The 23,914-nt window shown below is 52.5% G+C and overlaps 1 protein-coding gene and 1 non-coding gene across 2 annotated transcripts in view; one reads left to right on the top strand and one right to left on the bottom strand.

Annotated features, from left to right (window-relative positions):
* LOC116857809 (collagen alpha-1(XXIII) chain-like) overlaps positions 1-18,199 on the bottom strand; it is a 74,515-nt gene extending 56,316 nt beyond the window's left edge. The window contains exons 1-2 of the mRNA XM_032842246.1: positions 18,058-18,199; positions 2,915-2,959 (exon numbers count right to left, since the gene is read on the bottom strand). Coding sequence (XP_032698137.1) covers positions 2,915-2,959; positions 18,058-18,199 — 187 coding nt within the window. The remainder of the gene's footprint in view (positions 1-2,914; positions 2,960-18,057) is intronic.
* A 1,621-nt stretch (positions 18,200-19,820) lies between these two features.
* On the top strand, positions 19,821-19,887 carry LOC116857835. Its single transcript, XR_004380810.1, has one exon. It is a non-coding gene; the product is annotated as a small nucleolar RNA SNORD52 (small nucleolar RNA).
* The last annotated feature ends 4,027 nt before the right edge of the window (positions 19,888-23,914 follow it).

Raw genomic sequence — 23,914 nt, 5'->3', positions numbered from 1 at the left:
AACGACTGAACCACACAGGCGCCCCTAAGTTCTAGTTCTTTTTAAATCCCAGAAACTTCTGGAACTCTGAGATCTAAGAACCGCCCTGCCCCCACCCCCTCCACGGGCCAGGGCAGGAAGTGAATTGCATTCCCTGGCCAAGTCATCTCCATAGACCACTGAACAAATGAAGAGAACATTGTTGTATGAATCAGAACACAAAGTATTAATGATTATCTTCTTACAGTCATTTGCGAACTATATGGCTCCTGTTCTAGAATTTTTCAATGGGACTCACCGAACTGTTTCCCACCCTCAGAGCCCTAGATTCCTGGAGAATGCACATGGAGCAATTAAATGTCCGTAAATCCAAATGCAAAGGATGCATCGTTAGCAGAATAAATAAATCTCTTCTGCACACAGACATGCTTTCAAATGCATACTGCCACTAATAAATACACAAATCTATTTAAAGCAACAGCAATGACGTTAGGACCCTAGCACTGAGACAGCAGGTCTAAAGCTGACAGCTGCAAAGATGGGGTGAGCGCCTCCATTTGTCTCCGCAGGTGTAGCATGGACACCAGCCAAGCAGCTTTCGATGCCTTTGTCCTCGTGTCTTCCAGTCTCCTAACCCTTTATCCATCCTGGCCCACCAGTCTCTTTTTCTCGATTCCTACTCCCTTTCCTCCCTCTTTCCTGTCAATCAGCATTTACCGACCATCTCCTGAGTGCCTAGGGGTCCAGTTCTGGCTCTGAGGAGCCCCCACTTTGGTGGAGAAGGACAAGTGTGCAGAGCAGACCCTCTCCCTCCTGCAACCAGATACAGAAATGCTGGCACAGAGGGAAGTAATCTGGGGGAGGGGGAACTGGGGAGAATGGAGGGTCCTGGGGAAAGGCGGGTCTGGATTTAAAAAGGATCCTGCCCAAGGTTCCTAGAAAGTGGACCCGAGTGCAAAAGTAGTATTGAGCTTCTCGGGCTGTGAAGTGGGGGAGATGAGAAATCCATTCCATTATGATGGGGCTATGCATAAACACCGCAGGGCTCAGGAGCTGTTTTCCAGGCAAAGAACCCCAGGGACAGGGTGAGTTCAGTCTGCAGGTCTGGGGCTGCGGCAGCAGCAGGGAAAGGCATCTTGGCCGGATACCGGCCCACCAGACAAAAAAGAGCCTTTCTCCCAGGGATGCAGGAAAAGGCCTGGTTTGTGCAAGGGAAGGCGCCAAAGCCAGGATGTGCATGTACGCGAAACTATCTGGAAATAAACAGGGGGCCTCCCCACCCGCCAAAGCTAATCCGAGAGGGACATCTGCTCTGTGTGGCTTGCACCATTCCCCTACAGGCAGAGAATCAGGAACCCCGGGTGAGAAAGGGCAGTGAAAGGAGGAGGGGCCGCCCACCCCTTGTCCAGCAGCTGACCTCACACGAGACACTCATCCCCTGGGAGCCTCAGTTTCCTTATCTGCAAAATGGGGGGATGATAACATATTTTTATCTTTTGCAGAGCTCTGTGAGGGTCACATGAGATGAAGGACTTGGAAAGACCCAGTCCAGAGCCCAGTAAATCCTTGTCTTCCTGTGACTTTTAGACTGTTTTCAAGTGAAGGCCGAATTCTAAATGCTCTTTTGAGGAAGCTGAGTAATATTACACTTTATCCTAAAAAAAAAGTCACTAAATATTCCTCATTTCCTTCCAAAAAGGACATCAGAAGCTTACAATAAAATGCAATGAGACCTTTTACAAGGGGAGAAAGGAGAACGGAGTGATGGAGTGTGTTTTTGGAAAGCCGGCAGTGCGTGTGTTGCTGGGGGCGGGGGGTTGATTACACACAAAACCCAGAGTTAAGGAAAGTCCCAGCAATCAAACACAAAACAGACTTCAGCTCTGGAAGTCAAAGCAAGCAGAGATCCATGAAGGGCGTTTCCTGGCAGTGAACTCTAGGGGGTTTATCTGGAAGTCCTCTGTATAAGGAATTAGATAAAGCAAGCCCACAGTGGTTACCGGGGCAGGAAGCCTGCACCCAGGGCCTAGGAGAAGACTCTGAGGCACAGGCAGAAGGGCCCCCATTTCTCCCTGGGGTGCAATCTGCCTGGGGTCCTGGTGAAGGTGCTTAGGGGCTGAGCATGTGTGCGTTCATTCCTTCCCTGTTCTGTGCACCTGCCTTCCCTGAGCCTGCCGTGTGCCAGGCTCTGAAGACTCGGGTGACGGCCCCAGCCAGCCAGGTCCAAGAAGGCTTTCTCTATCTAGCTGGAAGGACAGAGGGTGATGAACTTGGGCCAAGAGTCCAGGTGGGGTGAGGCTGGAGGTGGGGGCATGGTGGGAGGAGAGGGGAGAGTCCTGAGAGGCGGTGTTGGCATGGACAGAAGGGGGCATGTGTCCAAGGCATACTGAGTGGGAGACTGACTGAGACTCGGTGTAGGAATGGGGAAGGGAGGGGCAGAGGATGCTGGCCCAGGCTCTGCACAGGGAAACAGTGGCCAGAGGTCTCCCTGAGACGACAGGGAGCCAGAGGACAGCCTGTGTCGGTGGTGGGGGGCAGCGAGTAGAGGTGAGCCTGCGGGTTGCGTGGAAGGGAGGTGGAGGAGTCAGGGAAGGACAGTCCAGGTCTGGGGAGGGCAGGGGACGTACCCAGGAGGGCCATCAGCAGCCCTCACAATGGCAAGAGGACATTTCAGGAGCTGACAGTGACCTTCAGAGAGTGGCCAAGGGGACAGGGGGACCGTCCCTGGAACCGTGGATGCCAAGAAGCCGAGGAAAGCAGTCCTGGACCCACGCGTGGGGGGACAGCGGCCGGCTGGAAGGGAGAGGAAGGCCAGGCCCCAGGTCTGAGCATCCGAGTTTTGGGGCAGGGCGGGCACTGGCACCTCCCACCAGATCTCAGGTCAAGGGCAGACCTCCAGGCCTGGGTTTGGAAACCACGAAAACTGGGGACTCACCCGGGTCGCCTCTTCTTCCAGCCTTGCCGCGCCGTCCAGGAGGGCCTGGGCAGGAGAAGAAGGACAGACCGATTGAGAAGGGAAGCCAGCAGGCTTGGTGCCCGCCCCACACCGGCACCCCAGGGCACAGCCCACTCACTGCCCTGGCACCGGTGTCCTCCCCCTCCCTCGCCATCCAGCCTTCAGTCTTTCACGAGTCACTCCCCACTCCCAGAGACGGGCTCCCTGGAAATCCACGGGCAGGAGAGTTGGCCGCTGAGAAACTGGATCTGGGAGAAGCATAAAACCGAGGCTGGAAGCCCTTTTATGCAAATCCTGATGAACACTTTCTAATATTTCCCAAGGTAACACACTAGAGACGACACACCACATAGAGACACTACTGTGGCCTTCCAAATGCCTGAACTCGGCAATGGCAGGCGCTGCCCTGTCCACTGCCTATCCCCCTTCCACCCGCTAGAACCTTCCGCACCCCCTCCCCCACAGCCTGGGGGAGCTGCTCATGAATTTCTCCTGACTGATTGCACTTAAGGTCCACACCAACGTGCGGCATCTTCCGTCCACAGCCTTGGAAGCCTTCCGGAATTTGTGATGTGAGCCATCCTGCCTCCACCTTCTCCCCGCTCTGCCCAGTTGAGTCCCCAGACCCAGCTACCTTGATGCTGAAGGAGGAGAATGCTGACCAGTCCCCAGCCCTGAGTCAGGGGATGTTTTCTCAGGTGCTGAGGGAAAAGGTATGCAGAAGTGAAGGTGTCCATACTAGGCTGCTGTTTGAGATGCATGTGTCCCCTCCCCCTCTGTGGTGCCCATCCATGGCTTGCTGCCCAGGAGGGGCCCAGAGGCCAGAGATCCACAGGTTCAGACGGTATTATAAGGAACTGCTCTTTCCTATATAAGTCAACCTTAACTTCCCTCCTCAACCCCCACAACAACCACAGGGGAGAGGCAGAGGCTGGCCACGAATCAGGTCTGGGGCAGGATGGTTTACTAAAAAATTCACATGGACGCCTGGGGGGCTCAGTCGGTTAAGCGTCTGCCTTCAGCTCAGGTCATGATCGTGGGGTCCTGGGATAGAGCCCTGCGCCAGGCTCCCTGCTTAGTGGGGAGCCTGCTTCTTCCTCTCACCCTCCCTCTCTCAAACAAATAAATACACTTTTTAAAAAATTTTTTAAAAGAGTTTATTTATTTATCTGACAGAGGGATCACAAGTAGGCAGATAGGCAGGTGGCGGGGGGAAGCAGGCTCCCTGCCAAGCAGAGAGCCCCATGCGGGGCTCGATTCCAGGACCCTGAGATCATGACCTGAGCCAAAGGCAGAGGTTTTAACCCACTGAGCCACCCAGGCGCCCCTAAACTCTTTAAAAATTTTTTTAAAAATTCAGGTGTATGAATCTTCCTTCCTTCCTTCCTCCTGGTTCCAAGTGGGCAGTCCACTGTGCGCCCCAGCCCAGGGATCGGCGCGTGGCAGGAAAGCAGAAGCAGCCCTGGGTCAGTAGCACTTCTAGAAGAAGGGAGGGTCTTTAAGGAAGAGAGAGAAAGAAGAAAGACTCCTCTGGATGTGGAGGGGGGGGTCCTTCCTGGCATGTTACACCCTAAAACCTCTGCAGGTGCCTGGGGTAGATCATACATATGGACCACGTTTTCCTCATCCATTCATCTCGTCGGGTGATGGATGCTTGCATTGTCTACTATGAATAGTGCTGGGATGAACACAGGTGTGCACCTTCTCAAGACCCTATTTCCAATGCTTCTGGATATATACCTACAAGCAGGATTGCTGGGTCACACAGTAATCCCATTTTTAATTTTTGGAGGAAGCTCCATATTGTTTCCTCTGCTGACAACACCATTTGACATTCCCACCAACAAAGCCTTCAATTCCTCCCTGACGCTTGGATTTTTAGTTTGTTCTGGTTTTTTGTTTGTTTGCATTGTTTTGTTTTTTGGTCTTGGCTGCCCTCAGAGGTATGACGTGATACTGCATTATGGTTTTAATTTGTCCTTCCTTAGTAATTAGCGATGTTGAGCATCTCTTCATATGCCTGTTGGCCATCTGTATGTGTGTATCTTCTCTGGAGAAGTGTCTAGTCATTGCCTATTTTGTAGTTGGACTTCTGTTGTTGAGCTGTCAGAGTTCCACATTCTGGGTATTAACTCCTTATCAGACACGTGGTTTGCAAGTATCATCTCCCATGCTGTAAGTTGCCTAGGCATTCTGTTGATGGTTTCCTTGCTGCCTGGGAGTTTTTAACTTTGATGTAGTCCAATTTGCCTATTTTCGCTTTTGTTGCTTTTTTAAACTTTTGAGTTGATTTTTGTCTATGGTGTGAGGTAAGGGCCCCGTGTCATTCTTTTGCATGTGGATATTCAGTTTCCCCAACACCTTCTGTTGAGGGGACTGTCTTTTCCCCATTGGATAGTCTTGGTGCCTCTGCTGAAGGTCATTTGACCATATCAGTGAAGCAGACCTGAGTTTTGAGCGCAGAAATTCCTGCCAGTCACATGGTCCTCATAGTTCCTCAATACCAGACACAAACCTTGAGTCTTGAGCTGGAATTGCCCATGGGCTTTGTTGACTTGGCATGGCCGAGATTCTGGCACTCTCTGAACAGACAACAGCTCTTCACCCTGGTGAGGGATTTGTAGCTTATGAGCATGTCCAGGTCCATGACCTCAGGTGAGCCCACGCTCCTCGGTCACCTGCCAACTTAACATCTCCATGTGGATCTCACCAACATCTCAGGCCCATTGTGGCCAAAACATACATCTTGGTCTCCTCCCTAGTTCCTGGATGCAGCTGGCCTGGTCTTAGGCCCTTTCTCCTCTCTGGACACATCTGTTTTCAGGGAGAGCGAGGGTGTGGGAATGGAAACCCCACTTGCACACACAGCATCATGTTTCTCTGCCTGTAGGAGGGAAAAGGCCCACTTTCACTCACAAGGCCTGGGGTGCTGGTCACTCACTGCCTTCCGGGCTTTCACCAGGCCGCAGAAGCTCATGCTCGGCTCACCAAGGCTGCCTGCCTTGGGTCTCAGGGACACAGCAGGAAAGGGGCCCGCAACTGGGACAGTAAGCCAGTCTGAAAGCTAAAGCCCACTACAGTTTCCTGCTGGTCATTACTGGGTACGACTATAAAATTCTCTGTCCGCGTAACTCAAGCCAGATGAAGACATTTGCCTTCGCTGAGGCAGCTGAACAAATGGATTTGTCTGGTGGTTTGCCTGGGTGGCATGGTTAGGCAGAGGGCCCGACGAGGAGGGGTGATCACAGGCCAGCAGCTTCGCAGGCAGGGTGCAGTGCCCCGCCTCCCAGAGCCTTTGGGGAAGTTCCCAGCAGGCCTGGAGTGGGGCAGGGCCTGGGAATCCCCAGGCATCCAGGGCCTGTGGGGCTGCAGGCCTAGCACGCCAGACAGTACTCCCAACTGAAAGGGTCTAGGTCGAGAAGGAGAATGAGCCTGATGCTCATTCCAGGCTCTCCCGGGCCAACCCAAACCTGATACCAGAGGACTCCGTGTGAACAACTCACAAACTGACAACTGGTCAACCCTTTGTCCAAATGGGCAAAAGCAGGCCCCTGGCCCCGGTTTGCCCTATAACTTTCTCCTTGCTGTCTTTCCTCTTTCCCTTCCCTTCTCCAGTGGGAAAACCTCTCCCACTGCCAGCACACACTCAGACATTCAGGCTGCCTGGGAGGCATCTGGGAGTCAGTCTTGATTGTCCTGCTATGTACAGATGGGAAAACTGAGGCTTTGAGGGGGAGGACAAGTCTTGCCCAAGGATGCTGTTGGGAAAACGGTTCCAGCTGGAAAATCTGCACATGATGAAGCCCAGATGGTGCCGTTCTCTTGGGACCCACAGAGCTGTAGGGACCGCAGCTGTCATAGGGGCATCTGTGAGGTATCCCTCCAGAAGCTGTGGGCAACAGACACCAACCTGAGGACAGGAAAGACATGACTGATATGGAAGCTGTTTACCTGGGGCAGATTACTCAACCTCTCTGGGACTTAGGTTCCTGACCCATGTGGATGGAATTTTAGGGGTGACGGAATGACAGCCGCTGTGCCAAAATATTATATCGAAAAGCTGGAAGCATACGTAACAGAGTGGGGGCAGAGAAGTGGTGCCTATGTGGGGTCCCAACAAGTCACAGGCTGGACGGGTCTTTGGAACATGGAGCCCTGCTGTCAATGGGCTCTTGTGTGTTCCCCAGAGCGGGTAAAGCCTGAGACACAGGAGCTGCAGGCCAGTGACTTTGTGGGCAGGGTCTGAGTGCCGATGCAAGGCCAGCTGGGGGATTTTCCGTGTCCCTACTCACAGACCGTCTGGGAACCTGGGGACCAGGAGGCAGGGCTTGTATGGCCTGGGGATGGGGTTTCTCAATGAAATCCCGGAACCTGGGCTCCAGCTTGCAGCAAAATGACTTTGGATGCCTGCGATGACCATCTGCCCAGTAAGTAACCACAGAGGATGATGGTTTTCTCAAGCACCGTTCAAAGCCAGACAATATGGAACCATTTGTAGCCCATTAACATCTCGTCTCTGGTTGGGCTGGGGAACTCACACGCAATGACCAGATCCAACATGGGTCCCGCACCTGGACAGGCTCTTTATGGAGGTCTGAAGCCTGAGGAGGTGGTTCTCAATCTGGTGGCCTCTTGAGCGTCCCTGGCCCCAACCTCCTCTAGGACTTCCCCTCTAGCAACGTCAGCTGTAATAAACGGCCTGGACATGTTGGGGGCAGCTGCCTGGGCCCCCGTGTTCCTCAGGTCACCCAGTCCTTGGCCCCTCCCACGCTCCTCCTAGGGCAGAGGCTTTGGTGCAATTCATCTTACTGAGTCTCTACACAGTTCTAGAAAGTGCTTTAATCCCTTCTCACTCTCTTCTCCTTCTCGACTGGGGAAAAGGAGGCTCAGAGTCGTCAAGAAATGTTGCCAGAGGCAACAACCAAAAGGCAGAAAAACCCAAATGTCCACAGATGGGTGAAGAGAGGAAGAAAATATGCTGTGTACACACAACGGAATATTATTCAGCCTTAGAAAAAGAAGGGCATTCTGATGCATGCCACACCGCCGATGAAATGTGAGGAAGTCATGCTAAGTGAAATACGCAGGTCGCAAAAAGACAAATACTGTACCATTGATTGCCCTTACGCGAGGTGCCTGGAGTCGTCAAATTCAGAGGGACAGAAAGCGGAAGGGTGGGTGCCAGGTGCTGGGTGGGAGAGACAGGAGTCAGTGTTTAAGGGGGACAGGGCTTTTGTTCGTGAGGATGAAAAAGTTCCGGAAATCGATCACAGTGATGGTTGGACAGCCCCACGGATATACCTAAATGACACTTAAAAACAGTTAAAATGGTCAATTTTATGTGGTGTGGGTTTTACCAAAGTTAAAACAAAGAAAAGGAATGCTCCCAGGGTTCTCAGCTCCCAAGGGCCAGAGCTCGAGCGTGAAGTCAGGCTGGCCTCTGTTGACCACAGAAATGTCACTGGCAGCGTGGCTGATGACCGTCTGCTGCGGAGTGTCTACAGAGAGCCTGGCACTGTGTAGTCATGGGGCACGGTGGCATCCCTGAGGTCACACAGCGAGGAGATGGCAGAACAGGGATTCGAACCCAGATTGAGCACATGTCCTCTGAAGTCCTCAGTCATTGTGACCAAGGCCAAGTTCTTAGCACCATTCCAGGTCGTGTCCAGAGCCTCCTGCAGCCTTAGGACCAGGCCCTTCTCAAAGGCACTGGGGGCCCCTTTCTCTGACCCTCTTCCCAGAACTCTAGGAAGGAGCCTGGGGGTCATCTGGCCTGAACACCCTGGGCCTTCGATCTGGAGCTCTCTGTGGTTGCCCAAGGCCCCGGGGCCATTGTGGGGGTATGCGCTGAGCAGAGGAGGCAAGGGAGGTCCCTGGATTTGAGCTGCTAAGACCAGATCATGAAAACATCTCCCCAGATCATTTTGTTTTGCAAGTTTCAGACCAACCCTGGAGTTGGAATCTCTTGCTTGGGGAAAGGAGAGTGTTCTCCCTGCTCATTTCCTGTCTGGGCTAACAAAGTCCCCTGCCCCTCACAGGAATGGGGGGCAGGTGTGTCTTGTGGGCACCTCGGGGGAGGGCCTTTGTCGCCTGGAGTAGCTGGCCAGCTGGCAGGTTGCACTAGCTTGGCCAGCATCGAGGGCTGTGTTGGGTCTCCGGGAATTAAAATCCCAGCTTCTTACTCAGGAAATACGGTTCATTCCAGAAGGAGTGTCTTGTTCCTAAAGGCTCCACCACGTATCACGCTATGGGGAGGCCTGCTGCGTTTTGCAAGATCCTGAAGCAGTGTGTAAAACCAAGGCCACAGGCAGCTGGGCACATGTTTGTTTGGGACTGGGATTGTGCCCAGGCTGGTGACAGATTCCTCCAGTCTCCATGACTATACCAGGCAAGCCCACTAAGATATTATGCCCCTCAGGCGCTGAATGAACAGGGCCCATCTTGTGGGGGGGGGGTGGACCGGTGGGGGACCCCAACCTCACAATCACGGAGGGCCTCAAATGTGGACCCTGCTGTTCTGTCCGAGGAGTTGATGGCACCCCGACAGCCCCAGAAGCCCCCTGATGGTGTTAATAAAAATAACAGGGAGGTAACACTTTACTGTCTGCTCTGTGGTTGGTTTTGATCTTGGTTCCACAGTATTAATCCATATCCTCCTCACACTGGATCTATGAGGAACGCTACCATTGTCATCCCCATTTTATAGAAGGAGAAACTGAGGCATAGAGAGATGGAAGGACCTTCTGACTCACACAGCTGGTAGTAGGCGGAGCCCTGCAACATAGACCCTAAGCGTGCATATCCAAATCCCACTGCCTGCCTCCCGCATGAGGAGGTGGTTGCTGGAGGAAGGGGCGCCCAACAGGCCACGGGTTCCAGAACTCCTTCTTGGCACTTGTTGTTATTCTGTTTTTCAGAATACGGGGATCACACGCACAATGGAAGGAGCCCGGGGATGGCTCTCAGAGGTCTGTGAATTAAATACTGAATTAAGTGTCAATTAAATACTGAATTAAAATACTGGATGCCAGATTCTGGCATGCCCTCCGCACGCCATCTGATGTGCCTGCTGTTTCCAGGCTGCTTCCTCTGCCTGAGTCAGGAGTGGCTTTAATAACATGTTTCAAACAGGATCAAGGAGTTCAGACCTATGACCTGTACTGGTGGTGCACAGCACCCAGGGGTCCCCGCGGGAAAGGGCTCCTGCAAGATGGGGGCATGAGCCCGGGGAGGAGGTGACCGGCTGCCACCCGCTGAGGGCCTCTGCTGTCTAACTGGCAGCTCACCCGAGATGTGAGTGTGAACAGGCATGGAGACCCAAGGGAGGTGTCCTGTCCAAGTCACAGGACTAGTCAGGAGCGGAGAGGTGGGCCGGCACCAACGCGGCCCTCCTCAGCTCCTCACTTTCAGGGAAACTGACTGCAGTTGAGGTACCTGGGCTAGAAATCCGGCATGTCTCACAGAGGCAAGAGCAAGAAGGACTCGGGAAGAAGCAGACCGTGGGTGGTTTCTGGAGCAGAGTGACGGGGCTCACAGGTGGGCTTCTGGTCAAGGGGTGCATGTGTCTTAGCCCAGAGACTTCAAGGGACTTCTTGAAGGATCCTTCTGAGTGACAGCTGTAAGGAACATGGGGACCCCAGGTTGGGGCCACCTGGCCACAGGCCATTCCTTGGGCTTGGCAGAGCCCCCTACCCACCTCCCCTGGCTCAGGCTATGGAAGGGACAAAGCGAACTCATAGGAAGAGTGAAATGCCCCCTTGGAGGGGCCAGGACATACCATGGCACTTCCCTCCCAAGAGCTCAAGGCCACGAGAGCATCTCTGGGGCTGAAGAAGGCTCTGACCCACCCACTGGCCTGGACTGGAAAGAAGGGGAGTGTAGGGAGGGACTCCGGGGGGCGGGGAGAAGGACCTTCCTGGGCTCTCCTCCTGGGTTGAAAGGTTGCCCCGTGTATGGAAAGAGCTGGAGCCCAGGCTGAGAAAGGGGTCGGATCTTAAGGAACTGTGGCTCGCAGCTGGGGAGCACACTGGGAGCACCGACCGTGGGTGGCTGGTATTGGGTGGGAGCGCGCAGGGTGACCGGGGCTCGGCCAGACCCAGATTTGTGCTTGTGCAGGTCTGCTTCTCCCCAGAGCCTATCATCTCCTGAGATCCCATTTCCTGTTGGAGAAAAGGCTCCACGGAGGTGCACAGAAACCAGCACCCCCCCAAATATACCAAATTCCTCAACTCGCCATGTACCCCAAAGCCTTAATCACTGACACCTGGGCCAGGGTAACCCTCTGAACTTAATGAAGACCAGGATTTACTGCTTTCAGAGAATGAAGGGATTTTTATTTCATTTTATTTCATTTTTCACTTAAAAGCCATTCGTGGGAGCTTTGATTTTCATGAGAATTCCTCATAACCTGCAGGTTACAAGCCCCACCCTGTGCCACGCAGAGGGTTCTAGAAAAGGGCAGGTGAAGCCGGGCAGTTGGAGGTCTTTAGAATGAGACCAGCCTGGAGACTCAGGAAAAAAGCTGGCCACTCAGCATGAGCCACCTGCTCCAAGGTGACCTGACCCGAGGGCCCTGGACCGTTGACGCCTGGCTCCCCAGGACGGGAGAACGAAGCTCTCTGGGGGGAAAGGCATGCCAGCCCCCAGCAGGACCCAGGGTGCTTCAACTTCTGCATCTAGTAAATACAGGGGCAGGTGGTCATTAGGGTGACCCAACCATTGCAGTGTATCCAGAACTTTTCTGGGACTTCCGGTGCCCAAACCGGGGCAGTCTGAGGCAAACTGGGATGGGTGGTCACCCCAGTGGGTGGCCCTTGAGGAAGGAAGGAGGCTCTTAACACTGCCTCTGTACCATCTGCTCCCCTTACTCCCCACCTTCTGTCAAACGCACATAGCTTTCCTTCCGTTTCTCAAAGCTGCCAGGCCTAGTCCTACCCCAGGACCTTTGCACGAAGTGTTTCCCCCACCTAGGGCTCTCGTGAATCTCTACGTGGCTGGCTCCTTGCCCCCTGGACGCCTTCCCTGACAACTGTCTAAAGGTGTCCTGCCCCCAGGGGCTCTCTATGATAGTTTCCTGTTTTTCTTTTGTTTTTCTTTTTTTTTAAGAATAAGAGAGAGAGAGGCACCTGGGTGGCTCAGTGGGTTAAGCCTCTGCCTTCGGCTCAGGTCATGTGGGATCGAGACCCGCATTGGGCTCTCTGCTCAGCGGGGAGCCTGCTTCCTCCTCTCTCTCTGCCTGCCTCTCTGTCTACTTGTAATCTCCGTCAAATAAATAAATAAAATCTTAAAAAAAAAAGAATAAGAGAGAGAGCATGAGCAGGGGGAGTAGACTCAGGAGAGGGAGAAGCAGGGTCCCCGCTGAGCACAACCTTGTTATAGGTTGGGTGGGGGGAGGGCTTCCCAGAGGTACAGGAAGATTCATGAGGTCCTCGAGGGGCTGCTCCCAGCATCCTGGGAGCCACTAGGCCCATGGAATCTCCCTGTACCACTGACTCACATCCCAAGGGGCTTGAGTGACTCACCATTTGTTCCTCTTGAACCCCAGGCTGAGCCCCACACCTGCTGGAGACATTCAGGGGACTCCGATTTCCCTGGCCCTCATCTGTCAGGTCTGTCCAGCTCAGAGGTGACCCCACTGTCTTCCAACTGCCCCATCCACCAAAAAGGAGTGGCTCCCTGCCCTTCAGGGCCACTGGGCCCTTCTGGGGACCGGGAGGTCACAGGGGCACTGAATGGGGACCTGCCATCGCCATCGCCACCCACTCAGAGGGTCGGGGGCCAGCAGGCCCTGGTACCCTGACACCTACAGATCTTTCTCTTGGCCCCAGGATAGTCAGCCACACTGTGTCCAGCTGTGTTTGGGGGCAGTGTCATTGTCTAAAGAGCTTCACTGAGATAACTATTTCATACACTATACAGTTCATACTGTGGCATGGGCGTATGACATTCTACCTTTAAACATTTTTATTATTTCTTAAAAATGGTGGTAGGGGCGCCTGGCTGGCACAGGGGACTAAGCGTCTGGTTCTTGGCTTTGGCTCGGGTCATGATCTCAGGGTCATGGGATGGAGCCCCACGTCCGTCCAGCTCCGTGCTCAGCAGGGGAGTCTCCTTGAGGATTCTTTCTCTCCCTTCTCCCTCTGCCCCTCCCACTTGCATTCTCTCTCTCTAAAATAAATAAATGAATCTTTAAAAACCATTGTGGTAAAATGCACATAAAATTTAGCATCTTAACCATTGTTAAAAGAAACCGTGCAGGGGCTTTATGAATGCCCACACTGTTGTGAAACCATCACCAGCACCAGTCTCCAGAACTCTCTGGTCTTGCAAAACTGAAATTTTGTCCCCATTAAGCACTGACTCCCCATCTTCCTCCTAGCAGCCCAGGGCAGCACGCTCTTGGGATTGAGTCCTGCATCGGGTTCCCTGCTCAGTGGGGAGCCTGCTTCTCCCTCTCCCTCTGCTGCTCCCCCTGCTTGTGCTCACACGCTCTCTCTCTCAAATCAATAAATAAAATCTTAAAAGAAATTCCCTCTCTTTACAAAAGTTGTTTTTTTTCTAAGTTATTTATTTATTTGACAGACAGAGATCACAAGCAGGCAGAGAGGAAGGCAGAGAGAGGGAAGCAGGCTCCCCGCCGAGCAGAGAGCCCGATGCGGGGCTCGATCCCAGGACCCTGGGATCATGACCTGAGCCGAAGGCAGAGGCTTTAACCCACTGAGCCACCCAGATGCCCCCGAAATTCCCTCTTTTTAAAGGCTGAATAATCTATTCTATTGTATGTGTATTCCACATTATGTTATCATTTTTTAAAATGCCGGTATATTATATGTGACATAAAATTTGCCTTTTAGACCACTTTTCAGTGTAGAGTCTGGTGGCATCAGGCACATTCCTGCTGTTGCACCACCATCACCACCTTCTGGTTCTGAAATTTTCCCTCCTGCCCCCAAAGAAGGTCTGTGCCCATTAAGCACGAACTCCCCCATCCCTTTCCCCCAGCCCCTGGTAACCTCTAATCTATTTGCTATCTGTGAACTTGTCTGTTCCAGATATCTAAATATTTCACTATAACGTGTAATCCTACAGGACTTGTCCCTTTGATTTCACTCAGCATCATGTCTTCAGCGCTCATCCACGTCACCCCATTGTTATAACCCGAACATCTGTCCCTCCAGAATTCAGATATTAAAATCCTAACCCTTCAACCCTTCAGTGTGATGTTGTTAGGAGGCAGACCCCAGGCCCTTTGCATGGCTTTCGGTCAGCAACGGGGAGACGTCACTGCTGCTCTGGCTGCTTCCAGAGCTCTGGAGGGGGTGCCGGGATGCCATGGGGAGCAAGGAAGGGTGGTCCTGCCTGTGGAGACGCCATGTGCCAAGGAGTGTGCCCAGCACCCCTGCCAAGAAGGTGGCAGCTCTTTGACTCTGCAGAGGAACTAAGAGAGACTTAGAGAGAAGGAACTTGGCCCAAATCACATGGCTGGTGTGTGGCAGGCTGGGATCTGAATCCAGCTGTGTCTAATTCCAAAGCACTTGCCTTTTTTTTTTTTCTTTTAAAAAAGAAATGGGTTGGGCACCTGGGTGGCTCAGTGGGTTAAAGCCTCTGCCTTCGTCTCAGATCATGATCCCAGGGTCCTGGAATTGAGCCCCGCATGGCATCGGGCTCAGCAGGGAACCTGCTTCCTCCTCTCTCTCTCTGCCTGCCTCTCTGCCTACTTGTGATCTTTGTCAAATAAATAAATAAAATCTTTAAAAAAAAAAAGAGAGAGAGAAAAGAAATGGGTTCTCGCAGGGCTTCTCCCATCTATCCACATGCTATTGTCTGGCTAGAGACCCCTGGGTGTCCCCAGGCTCATGCAGCTCCTTTACCATCCTGGGTCCTGTCCTGCTGTGTGGAAGTGGCAGGGGCGGGGGGCGGCTGGGGCTACCTTCGCAAAGTTCTCGGGGTACTCAGCCCCACCCCCCCTTTCAGATTCAGCGGGGCTGGAGTGACCCAAGAATTTGCGTTTTTAATAAATTCTCAGGGGAAGCTATTGCTGCTGGTCCAGCAAACACAGTCGGAAACCAGTTGATTTCTCTCTCTTTAATCATTGTCTTTCCTATGAAATAGCTCAAGCTACATGTGTTTTTTTCACAGTGCCATGTTGCCTTCTGTGTGCTGAGGGGATGGGGGTGCTTATGAAACCCAGGACACCTGTTCTAGGCTCAAAAACTACCTGAGGTTATTTCTGCTCCTACTATAGTCAGGAAGTGTAAGCATTTCGGTGTGCAAGGTGCTGTTCTGAGCTCTGCTACGCCAATCCTTATGAAATCTGCATAGCCGTCCTCTAGCTCAACCTATCGAGGAGGAAACTACACTCAGAGAGGGCAAGTCACTGGCCTGAAGTCACACAGCAGCAAGCGGTGAGGGCAGGATTTGGCCCCAGAGTGGTCTGGTGCCAGAGTTCATGCTCTGAGCCGTAGGTTATTCTCAGCTGGGACGGAAGTCCCTTATCCGTTCTGGGGGTAACTGCTGAATAGGCTAATTCCCGTCCCCACCTCGTTCCCCCATCCGATTCCCCAGCCTCTGTGAACAGCATCATCACCTACCCGCAGACCTCAGGAATGCGGGTGGGTACATCTGTTCACACTTCCTGATCACTGCCTCTGAAGACCACAGGGTGCTGCTCTGTGTGGCAGACCACGCCTCAGCGCTTTTATGGAGTTTTCCATGTCTTACTAGAAGCACCACCACAACCCCATGTGGCACTTATCCCCATTTCACTGATGTGGAACCACAGCATCAAGAGATTAGGTGACATGCCTCAAAACACAGTCAAGAAGAGAAAGAACCAGAGTCACCCCTTTTCTGTCCCTACAGGGTCCCGTGCTAGCATCTCTCCATCGGGCAGTGGTCACAGCCTCCTCCGTGGCTCCCCATTTCTTCTCATTCTCTACCTGGCAGTCAGGGCACGAATCTGATCATACCACTGCCCTTTCAAGCCATCCACAGACTCCCCACTTCCTCAGGACACAGTCTGAGCTCCTTGGCCAAAGCCCTCTCAAGCTGAGCCAGACATACCCCTCTGGCCTGTTCTGCCTACCCCAGACTTGTCCTTTACACATCACTCTAGGCCCACCTTTTGCCAGAACACCATGGCCCCTGAGCTGTGTTGCTTACATCTCCAATGTCCTTTTTCCCATTTCTTGGCAGGAAACTCCTACTCATCCTTCAAGATCCACCTAAGATACAAACTGTCTTCTGGGAAGTCTTCCTGGCTGGCTGCCTGCTCTTGGGTTGGGGATATTTACTTGCTACAGTCCTTAGTGCCTTGGGATGGAGCCGTCTGCCCATCTGTCACTCTGCCGCCCCTGGGCCCCACAAAGCAGAGACCCCATCTCATTTGCCTTGGTCTTCGGAGAGCCAGCTCTGAGGTCCAGGCCGAATCCAGCTAAACAGCACCAAGGTAGATGGTCACCAGGGGCCCTGGAAAGGGGCTCTGGATTCTTGAGTGTTGACCAGCAGCCTGTGTCTGAGTCTAATCTCCGGTGGACACTGGGAAAGGAAAAGATGCTACTTTTATTGCTAGACACCTATGCCTGTCCCCCTCTGCCCGCTGGGGCAGTAAAACGGCTGTTTATGAACCAAGGGTAAGGTCTTTCTAGCCAGGGCTGCTGGAAACCACTTGGGGCAGATGGAGTCTGGGGAAATGGCTGGTAACCACTCTCCAGGGAGAGCCCTGAGCCCCTAGATAATTAGCCACATGTGTGTGGGAGACAGGCCCATTTTTTTTTCCCCCAAGGATTTATGAGAAGGGGGAGTATTCTCATTGACCTCCATTTCAGGAAAGGCCTCTTTCTGGAACACTTGCCGAATATTCCATTGACAGCAAAGCACATATGCTTGCAGTCAGCCTGCTTGACATCGTCATACCCGGCATATGTTTCTTGTCTCGTGCATCTTAGCACTCGCTGCGGGAACTGCCTGTATTTCTGAAGGTCCCTAAACACAGCTCCGAACGAGGCACTTATAATTTACCCTTCATGAAAGCCGTCTCTGCTCTTTCCAAACATACTTGGAAGTGGATTCAAAGTTTATTTAAAGGAAAAAAATTTTTTTTTAATAGAGAGTGTTTGTGAATTCTTCCTCGCCAGCCCTCCTCTTTGGGACCCTGGGAACGAGTCCTTCAGCTCGCAGACATCGACACCCTTGTGACCGTGGACATGTGGATACGGGTCATCTGTCTGCTCAGACCTTTCTTGAGCTCACTGTCTGTTTACTCACTTGTTAGGGTGCTTCTTCTTCTACCCCACTGTCTGTCTTTTTTTTTTTTTTTTTTTTTAATGATTTTCTTTATTCATTTGACACAGAGAGAGAGAGCACCAGCAGGGGGAGAAGCAAGCTCTGGGCCAAGCAGGGAGCCCAATGTGGAGCTCGATCCCAAGACTCTGGGATCATGACCACAGGCGAAGGCAGACACTTAACTGACCCAGGCGCCCCCACCCCTACCGTCCTTCTGTTTCTTCTACTCAGGCACTGCTTCCTCATTATGATTCAACCATCCACTGAGCCCTCTGTCCAAAAATGGCTCAGGACATCCCATGGGGCTAATGAACGACTTTGTTCATCCAGGTAATCAAAGCTCCCTCTGGATGTTTGTTTGCCCACTGGTTGTCCCCCCCCCCACCCCAGTTCTCCTTGTTTGTCCACCCTTTGGTCCAGCATTAGCGCACTCAGTGCCAGGCACCGGGGAGGGGCGCGAGCAGAGGGGAGGAGACGCGCAAGCAGCCAATCAGGATTCGGCATGGGGAGTCACGTGAGGAACAGGTGCATGTCGGAGGGGCAGGGCACGGATGCCCAGGAGCAGCGCCTCAGAAGAGGGAGCTGTGAGCAGGGGGGAAAACCTGCCCTCCCTCCCTGATCTCCCAGAACCCACGGAGCCACAGCTTAAGTAAGGTCTACGGCTACCCCGTGGCGTGAAACGCCACACGTGCCTCCTAGACATGCTGCGTCAGAAATAACCTTCTTCCCTGGGCCTGTTCAAATGTGTCTCTCTCTTACTGATCCTTAGGGCCCTTCTGCAGAGGAGGAATCCGGGGTTCAGGGGAGGGGAGGGTCAGGGGCGAAGTGGCAGAGCCCACCTGTCACAGTTTGGGGACTGGTGGTCAGCCTGCGTAGCTCGCTGCAGCCATTGGCCAGCAGGTGGCCCTCTGGACAGCCAGCCACCGGACCTGTCGGATCCCCCTCAGAAGGCTTCCAGGCCGCTTGGGACTTGGGGTCCATTGTTTAGGGGCAGGGTTCTCCCTGCACCCCACAAGTCCTAGAGCTAAGGGGATATCCCTGGCAGAAAAATTGTGATCTTTCTCTAGGAAGCCTAAGGCTCAAAGCCACCCCCACTCCCTGTCCCAGCCCTGCTATTTCATTGCCTCTTTTCTCCTGGCCTTGGGCCAAGGGGCTGAGAAAGAGGACCTGCTTGCAGAGCAGGGACAGCACATGCCAAATTCCAGGCTCCAGGTCCTGCAGAGAGAGTGGCCACAGTCCCAGAGAGAACATTCTGGGAACTCGCTTACCCAACACTGCCCTGCGTGGGTGAGCACGGCTGGCAGCCCCTGCAGAAAGGAAGGGTTATTTTCTATTTAAGTCTTCACAGAGGTCTTCAACTCAACATGGTACATTAATTAATTATGTGGTTCAGTAAATTTATTAACAACAACAACAGCAACAACAGGTAAAGTACCACTTGGTGAATACAACAACCTAAACCAACCCTAATTAATATTAGTTCTAGATGCTTAAAGAGGGAGCGAACCGGAGGGACTGTTTTTTATTAAAAAAATAAATTAAAAAAAAAAGGAGCTGCCTGGGAGTTAAAGATGGGAGATGGAGTGCCTACATTTATCTCTACTCTGTCCAGAACCCTGAGCTCCAAGGGCAAGGAAGTCAGGAGAGGATTTTTTTTTTTTTTAAAGATTTTATTTATTTATTTTACAGAGAGAGATCACAAGCAGGCAGAGAGGCAGGCAGAGAGAGAGGAGGAAGCAGGCTCCCTGCTGAGCAGAGAGCCCGATGCGGGGCTCGATCCCAGGACCCTGAGATCATGACCTGAGCCGAAGGCAGCAGCTTAACCCACTGAGCCACCCAGGCGCCCCAGGAGAGGATTTTTATAAATAAAGTTTTATTAGTTTTTTTAGGACACAGTCTCTAGGGTCTATGGCTGCTTTCATGCTATAACAGCATAGTTGGTTCCAATGGAGATGGTACTGGCCCCCCTGATCTGGACAGTTGTCCTTCCTCAAGCTGGAAAGCAGCCTGTGTGGGGGTGTAATTTTCTGGAGACGGAAAAACAGTGTCTAGCCTGCAGGACACGAAGCAAAGTTGAGGGACGAGTGCCATTAACTGAAAGTTTACACATGGAATATGGAGGCCCCCTCCTCCTCTCCTTCCTCAAAAAGGCTCCAGAATTCGGACATTCACACCTTTGTTGCCAGGCAGGAGTTGAGAGGCCTCCTTCCTAGGGATTCTGAGGAGCCCAGGAGAAAGCTCCATCCAGCTCCCACCCCTGGGAAGCCACTGTTGACCAGCCCCATCTGTCCATGGAGCTGTCAGTTGACTTCTTTAGGTTTCCACCAGGAAAAATGAGCCAAAGGTGCTGGACATCTGAGAGTCTCTTGATGAAAGAGGCCAAAACAAGTGGGGAAGAGCAACTCCGAGGGTGCGGGTTTTCAGAAAACATAACAACAACAACAACAGAAGTTAAGTTCAGAGAAACGGTCAGTATAGCCATGAAACAAGATCAGAAACAAGATCAATATCCAGAGAACGTATGCACAAAATGTCTTGCAAATTGAAAAAGTGGAGGCAAAGATGAGAATTTCACCAGAGGCAGAGCTGCAAAAATAAGGCTGGGGGTGATGATTTCTCAGACTAGAGTCTCTGATGCTGGTCTTGATGTCGAAAATTAAGTTTGATACCACATTCCAAAATCACCTGAACAAAGCTTTGTGGAAGGTAGGGAAGTTAATCAGTCCTGGGGCTTTGCTCTTTCAGCAGGATAGGCAATCAAATCTCTCATAGATTCCTGCCAATGGTTGTATTGTGGAACACTGGACCTGTGTATGCTATAATTTAATTTAGGACACCTTTAGATACACTACCAACGCATTGCTACTTTTTAATAGAGCTATATTTCTAGTAACTGGCATTTTTAACATAGCACTATATCTGTTCTTGACTTTAACAAAGAACTGTTTTATTCTTAATGGACTCCGTATGAATGGGTGCCTTGTTGTCATTTAACACATTTGTCTCTACTTTTCCCTGTACATTTTTCTTTTGTAATTTGTGACATATACCCTTATGATCACTCTGTATTTTTTTTGATCACTATGTATTTTTAAGTAATAAAATAGTATTTGTTAAAAAAAAAAAAATAAGGCTGGGGGGCCGGAGAGGCACCTGTTGTCATACCAAAGGGAGACGATGGAGTCTCACCACCTGGGCAAGGGGACTAGAGGTGGAAAGGGCCTTCAGATGGTGGGACTGAGGACTGATGGCTCAAGGACAGTGAAAACCAACTGAAGGGTGTGTAGGAAAACACAGCCTGCTGGGGCAGCTCTGGCTCTGGGGGTCCAGGACTGGACCTCAGGCTTCCCAGGGCTGTCAGCTCCAATGCCTCAAAGCCCCTTTGTCTGGCAGGAAACCCTTCTCCAGGTGGCCAATTTCAAGTTGCACGTGTCAGCTGGATTTTTCGGCTCACGCCCCCGCCAAACCTGCCTGACAGTTCGCTGCTCACTTGATTTCCAAATTTTGTGAAACCAACTCATTCCCAGGTGAAAACAACCATATCTGATTTCTTCTTCGGATGACCCAGTCAAGATGGAAATCTGCTGTGTCAGACGTTAGAATCCACCAGGGTCAGCTTCCATTTCTTTTTCTTTAATTTAAACAAGATTTTATTTATTTAAGAGAGAAAGAGAGGGAGTGAGCGGTGGGTGGAGCAGAGGGAGAGTGAGAATCTCAAGCCGACTGTGCTCTGAGCGAGGAGCCTGACACGGGGCTCAATCCCACGACTCTGAGATCACACCGGAGCTGAAATCAAGAGTCAGACGCTCAACCCACCGAGCCACCCATGCGCTCCCAGGGACTCCCACCATCCTGCCGATGTCAGAACCCACCACTGTCCCTCCTCCGAACATTATGAAGTATGGCTCCCAAACACACCGTATTTCTGTAGGCTTTGACTTCCTTGGGCTTCTTCTGTCCCCAGTCCTCATAGCAACCCTGCGCACATGGTCCACTCCCTCCTGTGTCACGCGTGTCCCTTCTCCCGATTAGACCCTCTAAGCCTTCCTCTGCTCCTCCCCTTGGCCCCCCACGGCTCTGTCCCTGGCCTTCACCTGTGACCTCATTTCAAAGGCCCCACCCCATGAGCCATACAGGGACCTTCCCAAATGCCTTGCTCTTCCCACGTGCTCACCCCCCAGTGCAGCTTCAGAGGAAGTGGCTCTTGGCCTGGAAAGCCCTGCTAACTCCCCGTGGCTGCCTCCCTCTAACATTGGGGTCTTAGCTCAAATGTCACCTTAGCTCAAGTGACACCCTCTCTGCCTGTCCTCCCAGCTTCCGGGTACCTTCACCAGATCTTGTCACCTGCCCCCTGCAGGTCTTTGTGCTGTGAGAATTGTCAGCTCCCTGACAGGACAGATCCTGTCTGTCTTCGTTCCCAGTGCTTGGCACAGAGCAGAAGCTCAGAAACACATGCAATGAGAAAACAGGGGCCAGTAGGGAAATGACTTGCCCCCAGTCCCACGCCAGCAGAGGCCTCTCCGGCCTGAGCACAGACCCTGCTGTCACAATGCACTGCCTGCTGCTGGGTCCCCTCCCCTCCCTTGGATACCGGTGTGCTCATCGACTTTGATGAATGCCTCCTGGCCAAAGGAACCTTCTAAAGGGCAGAAATGCTGCTTCTAGGTTTCTCTCAGAGAGCTGCAGAGCCTGCAAACCAGGGAGCACAGTATGGGGAGTGGGGGTCCCACGTGGAGTCCGTGGAGACACCCAGATCTGGGCTTAATCCCAGCTCCACCCCGAGTAGCTCATCTCATCTCCCCGAGGCGCAGGGTCCTGGTCGGCAGGCCCAGGATCACATGGCATCTATGTCCTGGAGTTGGGACACTTACCTAAGACTTGTTATTCATGAACCAAACACGGGCCAGGCGCTTGGGGAATGTTGGAATCGAAATGAAAGAGGCCGCCCTGCCTACTAGGGGCTGAGGCTCAGAACTCATAATCCAGTTTGAGCTCCCTGCTCTCATGAGAGGTCCTGCCCATGGGGCCCCAGGGAATCTGTGACTCACCAATAGTGCCCCATCAGGCGGGATCATTGGGTGCACGGGGCTCTGAGGATGGAGAGAGCCGCCACCGGGAGGGTGGGGCAGGCACGAGTGCCCCAGGGCTCAGGGGTTTGGACGCCTATCCTTGGCTTCTCAATTTCCGGCAGAGCTGAGACATCTGCTCGGCGGTTCATCTTTTAATCCCGGCCGTTATCAGTTGCCGGGAAAGAACCCAGCCCAGTCTCCAAGCTGGCAGAACCTTCCTATGAATTCCGCCAAGAGAACAAAGAGTTCCCCAAGAGTGACACAGCTTTCCCGGGGGACCAGCTGGCAGGGCCGGGCTGGGAGGAAGGCACGTGCAAGGCGGGTGAAGATGCCTGGCCTGGGAGGGTGGGCACAGCTGCCAGGAGGTTGGCCTGCCAGGGACCGGGCTCCGGGCATCTAAGGCCGTCTTTTCTATGTACCTTTGTGTTGGGGAACTCAGGAGAGTGGTGTGAAGTCCTGGTCCAAGACCACCCTGGGCAAGGTGGGTGGCTTGGCTCGGTCTCTCCGCTGGGTGACCCTCGCCCCCTAGCCACCAACACTCTCCCGTTCCCCAGAGCTTGAGTGGTCAGTGGTCACTCCAAACCTCTGTGGCCACCCCAAACCTTTTGGTCACCCTCTTCTCTTCGGGATGCTTCCCCCTAGTGTCACCTTGCAATATTGGTTACAAATGTCCCTGCTTTCTCAGGTGAGCGGTAGGTGTGATTCACAGCCCACTCACCAGCGACCTCTGAGCTGAGTTCTGTGGGGACAGAGGGGGTGCTCAGGGCTCCCACTCTGCAAGGAGAGGCAGCGGGCTTCCGAGCCAGCAGCCGTGACACCCTCCCCCCAACTGATCTAGCAGGAGTGCTCTTGGCAGGCTGGCTCGGGAGCAGCTCTGTAAAGCATTCACGGAAGCTTTGTCTTCCTTCCTATCCCTTAACAAATCTGTTTTTCTTAAACTAGCTGGAGTGGATTCTGTTGCCCACAACTACAGATCCTGCACCCAGGGACTCCCTGGGTGAATTTCAACCCCTCTGCCCTACAGAGATAAGAGGCTTCCACAGATCAAGGGAACAGACTCATTAGCAAAAAATGATGAGACAGGCCTCCTGGTCTATATTTGATTTTTAGCAGAAGTGTGGTTCAAAGAAGCCTTCTTTACTACGAGAAAAGAGAACGCAAGTTGCAGAGTAGATGGTGAATGATATGAAATTTAGGGCTTGGGAGACAGTAAGGAAGAATGGGGACTGTGGACAAAGGGGGAAGTTACAACAAACTTCCCAGATCCTTTTTTTTTTTTTTTAAAGATTTTATTTATTTGAGAGAGAGAATGAGAGAGAGAGAGAGCATGAGAGTGGGGAGGGTCAGATGGAGAAGCAGACTCCCTGCTGACTTGATCCTGGGACTCCAGGATCATAACCTGAGCTGAAGGCAGTCACTTAACCAATTAAGCCACCCAGGTGCCCCAGATCCTTCCATTTTTTAAGAGAAGCCAGAAACCAGGGTTTTTGTGTGAAACGTCCCATATTTCTAGATGCCTTTATGTCATCTCTACAATGTGGGGCTTGAACTCACAACCCCTGAGACCAAGAGTCACCCGTTCTACCGGCTGAGCCAGCCGGATGCCCCTGAACTGTCCCATATTTTT

This window comes from Lontra canadensis, unplaced genomic scaffold (genome assembly GCF_010015895.1).
Source record: "Lontra canadensis isolate GAN:19392208 unplaced genomic scaffold, GSC_riverotter_1.0 scaffold126, whole genome shotgun sequence".
Lineage (NCBI taxonomy): Eukaryota > Metazoa > Chordata > Mammalia > Carnivora > Mustelidae > Lontra > Lontra canadensis.
This window is presented reverse-complemented; position numbering and strand designations above follow the sequence as displayed.